General features: G+C 36.7%; 1 protein-coding gene across 1 annotated transcript in view; it reads left to right on the top strand.

The window, feature by feature from the left end:
• The window catches only part of LOC148281824 (NAD(P) transhydrogenase, mitochondrial-like), a 42,434-nt gene that overhangs the window by 18,124 nt on the left and 5,256 nt on the right, over window positions 1-19,054 (top strand). Inside the window, exons 7-16 of the mRNA XM_088226054.1 lie at window positions 596-751; window positions 2,949-3,153; window positions 4,517-4,732; window positions 5,797-5,877; window positions 8,285-8,430; window positions 10,608-10,696; window positions 11,943-12,027; window positions 14,401-14,514; window positions 15,890-16,056; window positions 18,326-18,463. Of these exons, the coding sequence (XP_088082180.1) occupies window positions 596-751; window positions 2,949-3,153; window positions 4,517-4,732; window positions 5,797-5,877; window positions 8,285-8,430; window positions 10,608-10,696; window positions 11,943-12,027; window positions 14,401-14,514; window positions 15,890-16,056; window positions 18,326-18,463 (1,397 nt within the window). The remainder of the gene's footprint in view (window positions 1-595; window positions 752-2,948; window positions 3,154-4,516; window positions 4,733-5,796; window positions 5,878-8,284; window positions 8,431-10,607; window positions 10,697-11,942; window positions 12,028-14,400; window positions 14,515-15,889; window positions 16,057-18,325; window positions 18,464-19,054) is intronic.

The raw sequence follows: 19,054 nt of genomic DNA, 5'->3' as shown, positions 1-19,054 counted from the left end.
ATTAAAAACATTTAAAAAAAAAAGAAAAGAGCATTGACAAACATAAGGGACATCAAGACAAGATCTGGACTATTTTTTATTTTTTATTTTTTTTATTTATATCCCTACAGAGATGAGGTAGAATTTTTTCAAATTCAGGATTATGGATATTCGAGCTGGATATTGGATATTTATTGCTCTTTTAAATCGTTATAAACTTAAACCAAAAAAGTCCAGATCTTGTCTCGAGTTAGCAATACGACAAAGATGGGTCATTGGAGAATTAAGGCCATAGTTTGTTCTATGCTGATCGATGAACAGTGCTTCATTGTTTCTCAACCCACGAGTCGGAATATGGAATTTTACTTGTCCCAGTAATGATGGAACATCGATTATACCATTTAGTATGCTGAAAATATATATGAAATCAATATAAGTTCTACGTTTTTGTAGACTAGAAAATAAGAATGTTGTAGTGAACTTGGTTTTGGTAAAAAAAAAGGTTTTCAAAGTTCTATAAACTATTATTATTTGACTTGTATTTTGGATTTTTTTTTTAAAGCATAAAAGGACTTTTGGGATATTTCACAAGTGACAATCTTTATTCCTTTTGCAGGAAGATGGCAGTGGTGGAGGCGGCTACGCTAAGGAAATGTCTGATGCTTTCATGAAGGCCGAGAGAGAACTTCTGGGTAAGGAGGCCCGACAGGCCGACGTCGTCATCACTACTGCCCTCATTCCGGGCAAGCCGGCGCCCCTTCTCATCTTAGCGGTACGCCGGTTTATAATTAATTAATATTAGGCAAAATTAGCAGTTCACAATGGAGTCCTGGTCCCGAACTTGATGTACGGTCATGGTGATATAGGAGCCAAGTATGGCTTGGAAAAACAGGGATGAAAGTAGGCTGAATGCTGTCAAAATGCGGTCTCTCAGGCGAATGTGTGGCAAAACTACGTACGATAGATGCACAAATGTTGAGATCCATATATTATGTAAGGCTGAAATAAGCATTGTCGCCAAAATCAAGAAAGGAACTCTGCGTTGGTTTGGACATTTAGAGCGAATGGACAGCGAAATAACAGTAAAAAAATGTACGATGCGAATGTTGATGTATGCAGAAATTGAGGAAGATATGACATGACCAAATCCAACAATTACTTGAAGACGGACATGTTAAAAGTCGGAATAATTGGCGCACATGCATGAGAAGATGTATGAATGTATAGGAAGCGAGATCTGTATGCAAAGATAAGGTGATGTAGCATTCTATCCTCTCTGCCTACCCTTACGGAAAAAGGCGTGATGGTTTGTTTGAATATTTTAACCGCGTGATCACCTAGTCTTGTTCGAAACCAACTTACAATTTTGATACGAATTTAGTTTTAATTTTTGACTGACGAGCGCTTACACATTACATTTTACAAGATTAAGGAGAAGTTTCTGCGTCCAGGCGAATGGAGAATACAGTTCTGTGTGGGACTAGACCCAGAATCCTGGCCGAGTGTTTTAGACGCGATAACTGCTCTCAGGTTCCGGGTTTGACCCGGTGAGACCACAAAAATTAAATCTATGTTCTGTGTTGTAATTCGCCACTGTAATTAGGCCTCCGGTCTGTTGTGGTAATAAATATTTATATAACAATCATTTATGGGGCATCCAAAGAAAACATGATTCAGATCTTCCTCCTCAAGCTGACACATGGCAGAGTTCGCACATGGCAGAGTCCCGGACATGGATTTTAAACAAATGAGAACTATCCCCACTAATATTTTAACTCTCTTGTCCCCACCCAATAAACAGATATTTAAAACTTTATCTAAATATGTAATTATAAATGGAATTAAGTTGTAAATAAGTTATATAGTATGTAAAGTGTATGTAATATAAATACTAACACACTAACTTGTATGTATAGTACTAACACATGCGTAAATATTTCAATAAGATAATTTAAACTTGACACTGGCTAGAACACCCCAGTTAGGGGTGAAAAAAGCCAAAAAAGAAGAAGAAGAAGAAAACAGCTCAAAGTTGGCGTCATAACACTTTGATGCCCGTCGAGTGCGATCTTAACAAATATTGGGGATAAGTGTGGCGCGGTAATGTGATGCGTGCTATTTGTCCCATAGGCTGTGAACTGTCTCGTTTTCAGGCAATTGGGAAATTCAGGCTATTAAACTAAGCTAATAAACTAATGTTCTATGTATCGTGTTATAGGCGCTATAATTTTTTAAAGTTTTGTATTTCTAAAATTACTCCGCATGTGACGTCTCAAGTTCTCTCCATCTTCTTCTCGGTCAGTTCTGCCGATTGGTCCGTTGACGTACTGTAAACCGGAAATCTTTCACAACTCTCTTATCATTGATTAATTGTTATGAACTAGTGATGTCGTTCAAAGTTGTTAATTTTTATTAAAATACACCTTTTTTTCTCTTGCATTTTCAAGAAACTTTGCCCTACAATTTAATGCTTTGATTTATACCGGGCCTTAGAAAATATTTTTAATATCCAATTTCATGTACGGCGGATCTTCGTCATTCAAAATATGTGTATTTAAACCATTGTAGAAAATTTATCTGATATCGCACAGAAAAATAATAATTCCATCGTAATTTTTGGCTTATTTAAAAATAGCTTCTAACTCTGAATAAAAAAAACGAGTATTTTGACATCGTGGAATATATTAACAATATCATTAATGAATAAAAGAAATAAAATAGGGCCCAAATAAGATCCCTGTGGAACACCGCTCTAAGCAATAAATGAAGAAGATACTATACCTTTAATTTTAACACAAAGATCTCGATCAGATAGATAGCTGTCTATCCAGTTTAAAAAACCACCAGAAATCTCTCAAGAAGAATTTGATGAGAAACTCTGTCAAAAGCCCTACAAAACCCATACTGCGGTTTGAGTTATTTTTTTAACAAATTACTGTGTTAAATTAAATTCATCTCCTTTTCTCTAGGACGCCATCAGAGGGATGGCTCCCGGCAGCGTGGTCGTGGATTTGGCCGCGGAAGCTGGCGGCAACGTGGAGACCACCAAGCCCGGGGAGGTCGCGCAGATCCACGGAGTCACGCACGTCGGTCTCACGGACCTGCCCTCGCGCATGCCGGCGCAATCCTCCACCCTCTACGGGAACAACATCTCAGGCTTCCTGCTCAGTCTGGGTAAGTCTGATTGTCCAGCAGCGAGACGACCCAGTGGAATTTAGTCAGATTTATGAACATGACATTAATCAGATTTTTTCATGAAAAATGGGGTAGTTATTGCAATAGAGAAGGAAGTGTGTAAAGTTGCCACTACATCCAGTCAATGACACTTCATAAGCCCTTGTAAATGCCTAAACTTCCATATAATTTTATTTATTTATTGGTGTGGAATTTAGGTAAAGAGGTACAAGTCACTATAAGCTGATTTATAAATATATTTTTTAAATAAATAATCTGCTAAGCTTCTATTTTAGAGGCTTTTCAGCAGATGGGAAAGAGATGATTTGGAAGAAAAAGTATTTTTTTTGCGGAAATCGAACCCGCGACGCTAGTTTCACCGTTGACCGTCTAACCAACTGCGCCATCCTCTTTAGACATACTCAAAATATTGTCGAGATGTAAATAACACACTATTAAAAAACGGGAATCAAGTTGTGGTAGGGCAGGGTATATCGCAGTCCTCCGATGTGTGAGCACGCCACACGAAATATTTATAAAAAGATTCAATTCAATTAATTTATTTAAAATAACATGTTCATAACAAACTGAAATTCAAGACGTACATATTATAAAAAGATGAAAAATACAAAGACTCTTGTCAAAATAGTAGGAGAATTCTGCTCCGGAAAACCCCTTGGATACATGGAACCGATCAACATCCAGAGTGATGTTGTTCACCATAGCGATAGCCCTTCCATCAGGCATAACCATCGGCCGGTTGGTCCTGTATATTGGAATATGAAACAATCTATGTTGACGTCGTCTTAGGTAATTTTTAGGAGCATACAAACCAATGCTCATTATAATCTCAGGATTATCGGCAACAATCGATAAAAATGTGTAGTCAAATACACATGTCTCCAATTTCTTGTAGCCGAGCATACCCTGGAGAAACTCGGTCGGGTAGAGCCGAGGATAATATCCTCACTCTCTCATGTAGAGATATCTCAGAAAATTTTGGATTTTCTCTATCATAAGAGAGTACTTCAGTTCATGTGGCCAAATCATCGAGTCACTCTCGAGTCTACTTTGCACCAAGGAGTCGTAAAGAGTAAAGATTGTTTTAAACTGTAATATTTTACAGTCCCTAGATTGGTATCTGAAGTGTAAGACTTATCATACCTGGGGTGGTATTCTGAATACTAAAGCGCGCATAGAAAACACATTTTTAACGCATATTTACGGACCAAATATACGCTAACAGAGCGATCTCTTTGCGCACAATTACGTTCAGAATTCCAACCCCGATGATACCTTTATCAAGTTAATAATAAATAAAATTAATCTGCTTCTTGCAATTTCACGATACGGTTTGTTCCAGGCCAGGATGAGCACTTTAACATCAACCTGCAAGACGAGGTCACCCGAGGCAGCATTGTCCTCCACAAGGGTGACCTTTTGTGGCCCGCTCCGCCTCCCCCCAAGGTCGTTGCCCCCCCACCCACAGCCGCCGAGCTCAAGGCCAGCGCCGCCAAGGTCGCGCCCGTCGCTGATCCCTTCAAGGACACGCTCAAGGACAGCTTCCTCTACACCACCGGTAACTTAACCATTCAAAAGTTGGATAGGAATTTGAAACAAGATGCCCTTAATGCAGGGGATTTGTTCTTATAAGTTCCAGTACTAAACGAAATCATTTAAAAATGATCCGAAATAAGGTTTTGAAAACAGTGTGAGTGCCGGGAACAGGGTGAACGGTGCACTAAAATCAAATAGCCATTCGCAATGGAGTCCTGATGCTGACTATTATGTATGGAAGTGTAATATGGTATTGGATAAACAAGGATGAAAGTAGGCTGAATGCTGTCATAATTGTTACAAAACAAAGCGATGAGGATAATATTAAGATGTGGGAGACGAACAAATGTTAAGAAAATGATTCAACTTCTAGATATCATGACAATTGATCAAAGAATCAAATTCAATGTTGCCAATGAAATAAACAAAATTATTAAAGGAATAGTTCCGAGATATTTTCAAAATAAACTAAAAAATAATGAGTTCTTTCATAACTATGCTGCAACAAGAGGATCTAAAAATATAAGACTGGAAAAAAAATCAAAAGCAATGTCCCAGAACTGCCTTATGTACAAGGGAATAAAACTATTTGAAGAAATGCCAGAAAGCATAAAAAATGAAATTAATGTAAATATATTTAAAATTAAATGTAAAAAGTATATATGTGAAAAATATTAGGTAGTAAATAGTGAATATAATTAATGAAAATGTACATATGAAACAGTTAATATTATAAATTAGGATACTAAGTGTATAATAGTGATAAATAATGTTAGAATAAGTATAGATGTAAATATTGTGTTGTAAATATATATTAGACTATGTAAATACATAGAACTAAATAAATAAATAATAAAAAAAAATAAAAATAATGCAATATTTACAATAGGTGATCCGTGCATTATGTAAGGCTGAGATAGGCATTATGGACAAAATCAAGAAAAGAGTTCTGTGTTGGTTTTGACATATAGAGCGAATGGACAGTGAAAAAACTTGTATAGTTATGCCGTTTTGTTAGTCTGTGTGTAGTGTGTCTCAGGTAAGCTTCGATTAACCCGTTTTAAATAATATTTTATTTTTTTCCAGGACTGACATCTTTAATTGGACTGGGAATGGTTTCTCCGAATCCCGCTTTTACTACAATGGCTACAACCTTCGCTCTTTCCGGTAAGTTCACCAAACGTATAGGTTAGATTTTTTTAAGAGCACCCTCGTAAATGCTCCCTCTCTTTTCCATGTCGTAAATATTCATCACGTTTTTAATAAATCGTGTTCTATAAATAAGGCCCTTAGTATCAATGGCCAAACTAATAACATATAAAATTACTAATAACCTCAGAAAGCCTATGCTTAGTTGTGTTTATTATTTATTTGAGACAGTTGATGAATTCGCGATGCTGACTGCTGAGACAGCCTCAATTAGCTCAAAATCCTACTGTGGATTGCCAAAATGCGCTCTTCAATGAACTTGGAACAGAAGCAGAGTATAATGCTCCAGCATAAAGCGACTGGTCAGCACCATGCGAAAGAACTACTGAAGGGGTACTCCTTAAGTTGTAATGAAAACGAACCTTTCTGAAACTTTTATGGCGGCTGTACACACTTGTCGAGACAGGCCGAGAGCGAGTATGTATATGGTACTCTCGTCGTGTCTCACTCTCTCGCGCCTCGCCTCGGTCGGTCTCGGATGTCTCGGTCGCTTGTCGGTTTTTACGCCCGAGTCAAAGGATCTCATTGGGTCTTGCGAGGAAAACAAGAGCGAGCATGTACACACTTGTTAAAAAAGAAGAGATATCTGCTAATGGCCGCATACCATAGCCATTAAAGAAAGATTATTGCATCTATGCAGTCTGGAGCTGCAGCTGAATCAGTTTATAAGCCGATATGGTTTGCATTCGATTTCATGGACTCATTCTTAAATGATATTTTTCAATGTAGATTGTATGTTCAATAGACCATTTTTAGAAAATTGAGTTATGAATGCCAATATGTTCATTATCTTATTACGCGTCCATGTAGCTAAAGCATTTTTTTTTTCGTTACTAAATAGTATTTTCAGCATTTTTTCAGTGCCAATCTCCACTTATTGATTTTACTTATTTGATTTTAAAAACAAATAAAATGTCTTGTAAAATTTGCAAAATGGTCTATTGAACATACAAGAACTAGGGCAGCGAAACAGCAACAGCAATTTCTACGTCCATTACTGCGGGAATCTTCAGTACTAATGAAAAAACGAGTTTGTACAGATATGCTTTCATCGAGAACCTCATCAGCCGAGACTCTCGGCGAGACGTTCTTGACGAGTGTGCACAGCCGCCATTAGATGTAGGTTCTTCAGTAAAGATGATGACAGACCTATACACATTCTATGTGAATGGGATGCTTTATATCGCAAAAGAAGCCGCATCTTCGGGAGACTACTGGTTAAAACGACTACTAGCAATGTAGGGAGTACTGCTTTACCCACCGTTAAACTACTGGGAGTTTTACTCAATTCTTCTCTTGAGACAAATTAAATGCATATGCAAAAATTGGCCGGTTGATGCCGCCCGTCAATTAATAAATGCGTTTGTAGTGTCTAGAGTCGATTATTGTAATGGTATCTACGCAGGTCTACCAATGAACAAAATGACTCGCCTACAATCTGTATTGAATGCCGCAGCGAGACTTATTTTCGGAATCTCGTAAGTTCAGTCATAACACTCCACTACTTCGGAAACTACACTGGCTACGTTTTCCACAGAGGGTCGAATACAAACTCTGTTGGCTTATGTATAAGTCACTGGACAACTCTGCTCCGGAATATCTAAGGGGACTATGCATTCCAGATGAACTAGCTGACAGGCGTCTCACGCTTAGATCAGCTACGTCTACAGCGAGAGGAAAAGTTATTATACCTCTACGCAAACAGCGCACTAAATTTAGTGAACGTGCATTTGCGGTCGCAGGCCCTATGGCATGGAATGCTCTCCCAGCAGAGGTGCGAGGCTGTGAAAATAAAGTGATGTCTCAGAAAAAACTTAAAACCCACTTATTCTCTAAATCATTTGAATAAATCCGTAGCATGTGACAACAAAATAAATTGTTTTAATTAAATTACAAATTTAAAAGCTTCAATTAAATTTATTTAACAATAGAATCACTATGTAAAGCGCGCCCTTGAGGTATTTTATTACGAAAATGGCGCTATATAAGTTATCCATAATAATAATAATAATAAAACTGAGGATATGAGAATGCTCACCGCTTGAAGAAGGAGATTTAGCTTTCTAAAAACCTAGGCATGGGGTACGAGAATAAACTTATGGGGACCCGTCACAATAGATCTTCACTGGTGGCAGTAACGTCTTTAGGTTAATTAATACCTTTTCCTTACAATATGAGTCAGAGCGTTTTGCTTAGTCATTAAACAAATTTAAAAATATGTATTTGTTGTGTACGCAGACAATTGGCAGAATTCCATATTTAATTTGGTAATGTATCCAAAATAAAATTTTGGGTACATTACCAAATTTAAAATATGCCCTTAAACTTCCTTTATCACAAATCTCTCCTTTGTGTTTCTTCCTAGGCGTTGTCGGCTACCACACCGTGTGGGGTGTGGTCCCGGCTCTCCACTCTCCCCTGATGTCCGTGACCAACGCCATCTCCGGCATCACCGCAGTGGGAGGGCTGCTCCTCATGGGCGGGGACTACGTGCCACACAACACTGTACAGGTGAGAGTTGCCACCTTACCGTCGCTATGCTGGGCACGTCGGAATTTCGTTAGAACAATGAGAAAAATCATTTAAATTATGACTACGATATCTTCTGTCTTATTGACCCATCAAATCAGCAAATTATGCTGCAGGAAGTTTACTTTAAAAAAAAGTTGGATCATTTCTTTGGCATTTAGGTAAAATGAATTTTTCGTTGGTTAATATAAGTTTTCTGTGGTATATATGGAAACAAGCAAAAAAACTCTCAAAAGTTTGCCTTTGACCTAATAAAGCTCAGCCTCATCAAGTAAGGGTTATCACTAGAGCCCGCCCAGGGCACTGCAGATTGAACAAACACCGCGCTAGAAATGAACCTTTCCCAAACTTCTAGATGTAGATTCTGCAGTGCAGATGAACTACTCTTACTCAAATGAAAGACATAACCCCCACAATACATCACATACAAATAATATAATCACTAGATCCTCAACACATAGACAACTTAAACAATTACAAACTAATACCACTTTCGGACAAAGGGATTTTGAGTATTATTCAATTAAAATCTATAACCTACTTCCACTATCTATTAAAGCAATTAGTAATGAGAAAATGTTTAAAAAGGCTATAAAAAAATGGATAGTGGAGCTAGGTAGAAGTAAAATGGATTGTCTCACTCGCCCATACTAATACTGAATCAACTGCTCCACAACTGTATAGCTTATGTTAGGTTTTTGTTATTTTCATTGTGTGTTTTGTAATATAAATAATATAGATGTACATAAGTACCTTGTTTTTAAAACTGTCTGAATATTTGTTAATTATGTTTGTTTTTTAAGTTAGTCTTCTTTGTTTATTCTCAAATGTAATTTCATAAAATTAAATTGTTAAGTGTCCTCGGCACGGAAAACCCCAGTGAGGTCACATTATTTTTATTATTAATTATAGTTTGTAAGCGAAAAATATGAATAAATAAATACATTCTAAGTGAATGTGATGCTTTACATCATTAAAGAAGCCTCATCCTCTGGGGACCACCAGTTAAACCTGAGGATGTTGAAGAGCTCGCCCCCTACCTAATAGCACAATACTTAGCGTATCCGGGCTTGGAGGGGGAGATTTATCAAAATGAGAACTCTCGCCTTCCACTCAGTAGCCAGGCTCTTTATAGACCTGGGCTTGGAGGGCGAGAACTATTCACGGGGACCCGTCACAATAGATCTTCACAGGTCGCAGTGATGTCAGGAGCTCAAAGCATAGCTCTGATCCCCACCTCTATGAATAAGAATAAGAATATATGGAAACAACAAAATATTTCAAATAACGTCTTCACAACATGAGAGGATTAATTTCACATGACTTCCCCGCACAATAAGCTAATAGTGACCTTTACCTTTTTACCTAAATGCCACAGATTTAATTGGCTATATGATTGTTTAATGAAATGACTATCTTTATATATATAATTCCTCTGTATGTTTGATGTCACCGTACTCCTCCTAAATGGCTTAACTGATTTACGTGCGGTTTTCAGAGAAATATAGACTTTTGAGCTGTGCGTGTTCGTAGATATTAAAATCTTCAATCGAATATGTAAAAAAAAAAAATTAGGAGCATAAATGTTTTATTCATCGATCTACCAGGGTTGCATTCGAGGAGAATGCATTTGCAAAAAAATGGAAAGATGTTTTTTGTGCATTAAAAAAGTTTGTTTTTGAATGTTTACAAACATCATTTGTTTTTTGTGGATCTCAATCAGATTCTTTCCTTAAATTCCTTATAATTTCTACCCATTTATTTCTTTGTATTAGATTTTTGGTAACACTAAAAGAATATTAAATTCAATACATTTTTAAAAATCGCATTCCTACACAAGTACACCACTTTGTTGGTGAGACGACCGGAGTTTGACGTTTGCAAAAAGAATGTCATATTTGAAAAAATATTTATTTTATGTTTTGGAATTCAACCATAAACAAGTACCTACTTAAATTCAATATTTTTTGAATATCAACAATTTTTAGTTTTGGAATTTAATCACAAACAGGTACCTAGATGAAAAGTAATTTTCCAAAGGGATAGCAAGCAAGCCAACGTTCCGGCAGGACAACGTCTGTCGGGTCCACTAGTTTCTTATTACTCTTAAGCTGTATGATTCCCCAGTAAATGAAATTAATTATAATTTTCGTTTGTAGGGTTTGGCAGCCACCGCCGCGCTTATATCGTTTGTGAATGTGTTCGGCGGTTTCCTGGTTACTCAGAGAATGTTGGACATGTTCAAGAGGTAAATACACCATTTATTTTATTGGTTGGTAAAAAAATAACTTTTTATACAATTTTTTTTAATACTTGAGAGAGCGGTGTCATTAACAACCAGCTGAATTGACCATATAATTTTATAAAACTGGTGTGCTGCGGAGAATTGGCGATATAGATTATTTTATTTTAGAAAAAAAGAAATGCATACTTGCTTATGTATTTTTTCCGATTGATCCGTGGTATTACGATCAACATAGGTATAACGGAGAGTATTTTTCTTTATGTTCCTAATGACTACCTTAGACATAGACAGCTTAAGCTGTTTTATCTTCCTGCTTGCAGAACCAACCTGCCGATGGTAATGCCAGTAGGAAGAGCAATGTCTTTACTCAACCGTATCTCTTCGGATATTGACATCTTCATATTATTCATATTAGTGAAAAAAAGTTCAGAGAGGATTGCATTCTTTCTCTATAATTGCTGGGTATTTTTTATTTTACCATTTTTGTATATTTAAATTTTAGTGTTCATTTTTTCGTTTTATGTATGCATTGAATTTTTTTGTTATGTACATAAACGTTTTTAAAATAAATAAATTGAATTGAATTTTTTTTTTTGGCCATTCATCCTATGAAACGATCTAGACATAGCTTTATTAAAGGCTGTTTACACGTGGACAATACAATATTGTTATGTCCCAGGGCTTGACCATTGTCCACGTGTAAACAGCAATTTGTAGGACTAAAAACTTTTCCGAGACATTACCACCGAGATAGGTGGGCAGGCTATCTCCGTGGAACAATGATTACCCCCACCGCCGCGCGCGGCTGCATTTTAAAACTTTACATTTTCAAATGTCACTTTAAAGGTGTTTTGCCAGTGTCATGTTAAATTAAAAATAAAAAAAGTCTAAACTTACGAAGGTGAGGTAAGGAGGACATCACAGACGAATTTGGTTGATTTTGATCATTTCTCATAAGAAGTTTAGGTTTAGTTCTATTCTAAACACCCGAACCTGTGACGTTTCAAAGTAGTTCACATTCATGACAGGTCACAAGCCCTGTAAATGCCTAGACTACCATATCCCCTTCTCAAAAATGTTTTCCCTCTTTGTCGCAACAAATTTAGATCTAAATAACTCCCTAGGCGGAAAATCCAGCCAGTCTGCAAACGTTGAGACATACTTAAAACATTGTCAAATTTCCTGTCACTACATGTTCTTCCACAATGTTAATAATCCAATATTTATCAAATGCTAATATTTCTTTCAGACCCACAGACCCCAAGGAATACGGAATGCTCTATTCTATCCCTGCTGCAGCTTTTATGGCCGGCTACGCTGCCAGCGTCATGAATGTAACTATATATTTTTTTTACTATTTTGCGCTAATTATTTTAAATTTAAATTTTAGTTATTCGTATATATGTACATTATGAAATGGAATATCTTAATTCATACATATTTATTTATATATACGCCCAGTTGGCATTTTCAAGGACATAAGTATAAATTATTATAAAAGAAAGTAGAAAGACACAATGCTACAAAGTATATTTGGGGGGAGTGGAAGCGGGAGAGAGGTGTTAATGATTCGATTTGATTCAGTGATCGTATGAAAGAAGACAACTTGTTATCAAAGAAATCAAGACTGGTATGTTTGTTGTCAGACCTGAGAATTCTGGGCATAGGGGAATGAAAACCATAGTTAGTTCTATGGTTAACTGTATGAAAGAGTAAGTTTTGTCTGAGGTTTCTATTCGGGATATTTAATTTTATTGAGCTCAGTAGTTCAGGCGCATCACAGAGTAAGTTGAGAATTTTTAATAGGACTAGAAGGTCGGATTTATTTCGACGGTCTTGAAAAGAAGATATATTTAAGCTAGTTTTTAACTCTTCATACATATATTGGTCTCTGGATAAGCCCAACCTCCAGCCCATCTTTCTTAAAAATCGATGTTGAACCGATTCAATATTTTTGATCTGAACATCATAATATGGACAGCAGATAACAGAGGAATACTCTAGGTTCGAGCGAACTAAGGAACAGAAGATGATTTCAAAGCTACTGGAAACTCACCAGATTGAAACGATAGATTGAAAATGATTGATAGGGGTAGTGCAATAACACATCTATAATTCTTAATTAACATTTCTGGAATATAATCAAGACCATTATTGGTTATACCTTTGAGAGATTAGAGAGCAATAAATACATCGTTGGTCGTTATATGGTAGCAACTAAGGTCAACTGTATGGTAGTCAAATGTTTTGACATAATGAGGAATCCCAGCCCAACCCGGAATTAAATTTTTAAAATGTTTTCGTGTACACGTGAATATTTAAAAATTTTGGAGGAGGAGGAAATATCTCAAAAACGCACGCAAAAATAAATAAAAAATGTTAAAAATAGTATTCATTTTAAAATCGTAAATAATGACGTCACTCCTTATATCTACGTGTAGTATTTCCGGTTTCCGCTTTAAAGCCCCCGCACCTTGTAAGGAACGTTTTGACCATAGAATAAAAAGAGTATAATTTTTATAATTTGACATTTCAACCAGAGATTATGTCAACTTTCTAGGTTTTTCTAAATCGAAACGTTCGTAAAAACAACCATAACATAGAAATGAGCAAATTACGATCAACTAAATGAAGTAATCAAAGCAATATTCCGTAGATTCTTGTCAGGTCAGTGAAAGTAAGAACGCCAACCGTTTCATGACGTCACTACTGAAAAGTGACACACTGATTACAGTAATTTGGCGCGATATTTGATAAATGTAACTTTAAAAATCATATCTTTGTAAATGACTCACAAAAAAAAAAAAAAAATTTTGCTTAGTTAAATAGTACGCTAATAGAAAAAAAATAATTAGAAAACAGTGGAATTCCTCATTCAGTGGACAATTGAGCTCAGGTTTCCTAGGACAGCGGTGCCCGTATTTTAACGGCCGTAGTGAACATTAATGCGGTTGACAGCCGTCGTAACGGTGACTAGAGAGTGGTTTCCTATAAAAATGGTGTTGATAACACCGTTAAAAAATAAAACCACTCTCTAGTCACCACTACGACAGCTGTCCACCGCATCACCGTTCACTACGGCCGTTAAGATACGGGCACCGCTGTCCTAGGAAACCCTAGCTTTAGAAGAGTATACGGATGAAAAGTGGAAGGCTAGAAGATGAACTATGTCTTGTTCATTGTTAGCAGACAGATTTCCAAAGACCATACTGGAAGGAAGTCCATTTTCTTTCCGTTTCTGAGAAACAAATTGCCAGAATTTTTTAGGATTTTTGCTAAGATTTTTACATAGAGAAATAATAAAAATAAATAGGTAAAATTAGGTGTATGTTAAAATAAATAATTTATTTTCGACTATACCGTCATGGTGAAGGTATACGTCCTTATCTTCCCATCATAATCGAGGCCCAGGTGGGTTTCTCAACAATATTTTGAGTTTTGAAATTTGGAGAAAAGAAAAGCAGAAGAAACGAAATTTAGAGAAATTTGGACAAACTCAAAATATTGTTTAAGGAGATTTCCCGATCTAGAGGAATTTACTTCCTTAGTGGACTATCCATATTTTATAGTGTAAAGAAACATGGTAAGGCTCTCCGGAGGCATTCACACATTGTGATTCAGCTAATCGAATCACCTCTTTTGATTCAGACAACCGTCGGTTGTTAAATTTAAATGCCTGGTTGAAATTTTGATGGTGTTTATTTTAGGGCTATCCCGAAGTCCACCAGATGGCGTACCTCGCATCTTCTCTGTGCTGTGTCGGAGCTCTGGCCGGCCTTAGTTCTCAGGCAACATCTCGCAGAGGAAACTACTTGGGAATGGTAAAAATGTTTTTTTTTATTGTACTAAGCGTTAAAATACATTTTTAAAAACTAGTTGGATTAAAAAAATGTTTACTTACATGTGGTAAAAATTAGAGCACTCAAAAGGATAGGCGGTAGGTAAGAATTTTGATGAATAGATATTTGAACATTGTCTTTCTGTCACTCACTCGCAGATGGCTCCCTGATACAGTGCGAAAAAGACAACTGCACGACATACTATGATTTTAGACAACTGAAATCGATAAATATCTGGTTTTCCGCACCTCAAAACTGAATCAATTTTTAAGATTTTAATGGCCACATTATAGAATTAAGAATAGTCCAGAAGGAGCGTAGAATCATATTTCAATATATCGGGCTGTGTCCAATAGTTTCCCACTATGCCCTACTTTCGCCGCGCGCATTCATGAGGTTGCAACGTAATGTTGCTTGATGGAGAAAAAAAAAATTATAACACAAATGTAAGGTAAAAAAAAGCAATCTGTTAATTCTCTAAAATTTTATTTTGCACGCGGAAATATTGATTGACACAACAGAGTAGATACGTAAAGGGTCATTTAATAAGAGTAATTGAATCAATGAACTTTAAACTTAAAATATAAATCAAATTTTATTTTACATAAAACGGATATTTTTATATCATCAATATAATGTCGGTCAAATGTCCACCACAGAGTTGTTTAATCCGAGATCCAATTTTCATTGATTCTCTCATTAGATGAGCAAAGTAGGGTAAAAAAAATACTACCTTGGCAACACTAACGAAATTTCCATTTTGTTTCTTTGACAATCTGACAGATGGAAAAATAATTCAATTTTTAAGTAATCCATTTGTTATATACACATTCATTTGCTAATTACACATGAAATGTGATTGCATCCTGTTTCTTTGAGATCCTAGCAGTATTTCTATCCTTTAAAAGGACACAACACGGCATAGTTGAATTCAAATCAAGAGTTGCGTACTGATCTACGTCTACAAAGAAACTAATGGGTCAAAACGTAAACCTACTTATTTATGAGTAGTTGAGTCGCCTTCTGTTTGATGTGCGTATGCCGTTTCTGGACTATTCTTAAATCTATGGGTCACATGCTACTTTTGAAAATTATTCGGATAAAAGTTAGGAACTTCAAAACTAATGAATCCATTCGATTGCTGTGCTGGAGGGGAGACCTTGAAATATCTGTGATCGAAGGTACTAACTTTCGTGGTACAGTTAGTCATTCAAATGGATCAAAAGCATTTGATTATTTTCATTCAAATTAATCATCTCTGTATAAAACTTCATAATTGCCTAAACTTTTATGTTTACCTTTTTAAAGCATAATGTACCTTTGTCCATCTTATATGAACAGTGTGATTGTTTGGTAGATCGGTGTATCCAGCGGCATCGCCGCCACCCTGGGCATGCTGGCTCCCTCCACAGAGGTGCTCTGCCAGATGGGGGGCATCGCAGCCCTGGGAGGAGGCCTGGGCGCCGTCATCGCCAAGAAGATCCAGATCACAGACCTCCCGCAGCTGGTGGCCGCCTTCCACAGGTACGCCGTGACCGTAATTGAAATTAAGAACATGGGAAACAGGAAAAGCACGGAGATCTGAACTGGCTGACCGGGACTGTTGATGTGCAAGACCCCAAGAAATATTTGCGTTCTTAGGATTTACCAAAATATTTCATTTTGAGAGCCATTTACAAAGGTTTACGAAGTGTGCAAGGAGAGTGATTTGCTAATGAATGTGCAAAAGTCGAACGTCATGGTCTTTGAAAGAAATGTAACTATGACTGAATGTAAGATTGTAGTAAATGGAGATAGTTTGAAACAGGTCGAAGAATTTGTATATCTGGGTAGTATGTTTACTAGAGATGGAAATATGGACAAGGATATTGAAAGGAGGGTTAGTGCCGGTAACAGAGTTAATGGTGCCTTAAAGTCTGTCGTAGCAAATAAGTGTCTATCGCAAGAGGCTAAATTAGCAGTTCATAATGGAGTTCTGGTACCAACCCTAATGTATGGAAGCGAAGCATGGAGTTGGAAAAAAAGGGACGAAAGTAGACTGAATGCTGTTGAAATGCGATCCCTCAGGCGAATGTGCGGAAAAACAATGTATGATAGGTGCCCTAATGTCGAAATTAGAGCAGAATGCAAGGCTGAGTTAAGCATTATCGACAAAATTAAGAAAGGTCTTTTGCGATGGTTCGGTCATGTGGAGCGAATGAATGATGAAAGAACGGCTAAAAAGATTTATGATGCGAATGTGTCTGGTTGTAGAAGTCGAGGAAGGCCGAGAAAGACATGGCATGATCAAGTACAACAAATTCTTGAAAGTGGTCATGTGAAAAGTCGGAATAATCGACGTGCGTGCATGAGAAGATGTATGAATGTGAAGGAAGCAAAGGAAGTGTGCCAGGACAGAGTGGTGTGGCGTTCTATCCTCTCTGCCTACCCCTCCGGGGAAATGGCGTGATGGTTAGTTAGTTGGTTAGTTAGAGAGCCATTTTCAACGAATGGTAAATAACTCAATATTGGAAAATGGGGATCAGGTTGGGGTAGAGCGAGGTTCGAACCACGGGCCTTTGATACGCGAGTCTACAACACTAGCCACGGGATCACAACCCGCTTTACGCTTACGAATAGCTTCAGAACAGAACTCCAGTCACCAAAAGTAGATCCCATAAAAGGTGATAGATAGTTTGTTGTTGTTATTGTAAAAAAAAACATTTCTCTATAATTCAGAGAGAAAATACGTGAATACGTTTGTATGAAGAAAAGTCAGACCGCGTTTCCCCTTAAGATAAAACATAATTAAGTATACTTTCAAAACTTTGTTAAAAAATCTTGAGTAAAAACTGTTCGGATAAACGTAAAAAAGATATTGTAGCTTTTCATTAGTAAGTAGGTACCTAGGTACTCGTTTATGATTGTATTCCAAATCTAAAAATTATAGATATTTTAAGTAGGTACCTAAGTACTTGTTTATGTTTGAATTCCAAAACATAAAATAATTCATTATTTTCAAATAAAGAATTCTTTTAGCAAATGTCAAACTCTGCTCAGGGATGCACTTGAGTCAGGAATGTGATTTTCAGAAATGTATCGAATGTTAGTTGATATTATTTTAGTATAGCATAAAATCCAGTAAAAATAAATAAATAGGTAGAAATTATAGGGAATTCAACTAAATAATCAGACTGCGATCCATAAAAAAACAAATTTTGTTTGTAAACATTCAAAAATCATCTTTTTTGTATACAAAAAAATAACCTCCATCCATTTTTTTTGTTTCCGCATTCTCAGCGAATGCAACCCTGGTGATGGATAAAAAAAACATTTACGCTCCTAACTTTTTTGTGCTTAATGAATTGAAGATTTTATGAGCTTTAAACCTTCTCGCGGCAAAGATGCACATTTATCTGAAAACCGCACTTAAATCGGTCTTGTAGTTATCGAGTCCATCGAGGACAACCATTCTAACATTGCCTTTTACATCTATAGATTAGATTAACATCACCGTTTATATATTTTTCCAAAAATAAATATCAGCGATGCACGCCCAGCCCGTTCCCAGTGAATTAAAAAACTTATTTCTTCATAGAAATATGTATACTGTATTTAAATTCATAAAACCTAGTTGTCATTTGATAGTCTATTAATATTTTTTTTTAAAACACTGACTTTCCTTATTGGCTCCAGGCAGAGCGGCCGGCTATGACAAAACCATGACCTCAAAGCACAATTTCCTCTGCCTGACATTGCACGAGTCACCTTGAACTCTAATATTCGGACAATTGTATGGTGCTTTTGTTCCCAGCTTGGTTGGTATGGCAGCCATGTTGACTTGCATCGCCACGTACATGCACGACTTCCCCCATATGGAGCTGGATGCGGCCGCTAACGCCATCAAAACTGCGCTCTTCCTCGGAACCTACATTGGGGGAGTCACCTTCAGGTATTTCAATTTTAATCTTTGTACTGCTTAGACAGTAATATGAAACTGGCAGATTGGGAGCAATATTTAAAAAAAACATTTGAGAAAACGCTATAATTTTGACGCTGTGATTTTATGCACAAGGATTTCCGGAGAGCTGACAAGTGTCATGTGCTACTTTTTATCCCGAAAAAATATCTCACTTCCTCGGGAAACTTCTTAGTGGATAAATGAATTAACCTGTTCCTGTAACTACATCCCCCAGTAACTACACACGTACGTTTTCAGAAATTATCAAGCAGCATGTGGGCCACATGGCGACGGTATCTACCTACTGTCTACAAAAGCTTCTCTTCGGACATCTATCTCCCTTTGTTAACCATGGAGTTAAAACAGTGCTTTATTTATTTAGTTTTTTATTGCTTACTTCATGGCAAGAACACTTGACAAATTTACTACTACGCTCTATTTTTTGTAAATTTATTTATATTATTTTAACTTTGCTGGAATTCCACTCGTCCATGCGCTTTGTAGCTGCACAATGATTGGTTATCTAACTTTCATATATCAACTTTAAAATACCAAAATTTTGTAAATGGGGTCAGAATTCTG

This window comes from Micrasema longulum, unplaced genomic scaffold (assembly GCF_059751315.1).
Source record: "Micrasema longulum isolate JH-2025_06_02 unplaced genomic scaffold, ASM5975131v1 h1tg000404l, whole genome shotgun sequence".
In the NCBI taxonomy this organism is placed as follows: Eukaryota; Metazoa; Arthropoda; class Insecta; order Trichoptera; family Brachycentridae; genus Micrasema; species Micrasema longulum.
The sequence above is the reverse complement of the archived record's forward strand: the minus strand, read 5'-3'. Positions and strand labels throughout refer to the sequence as shown.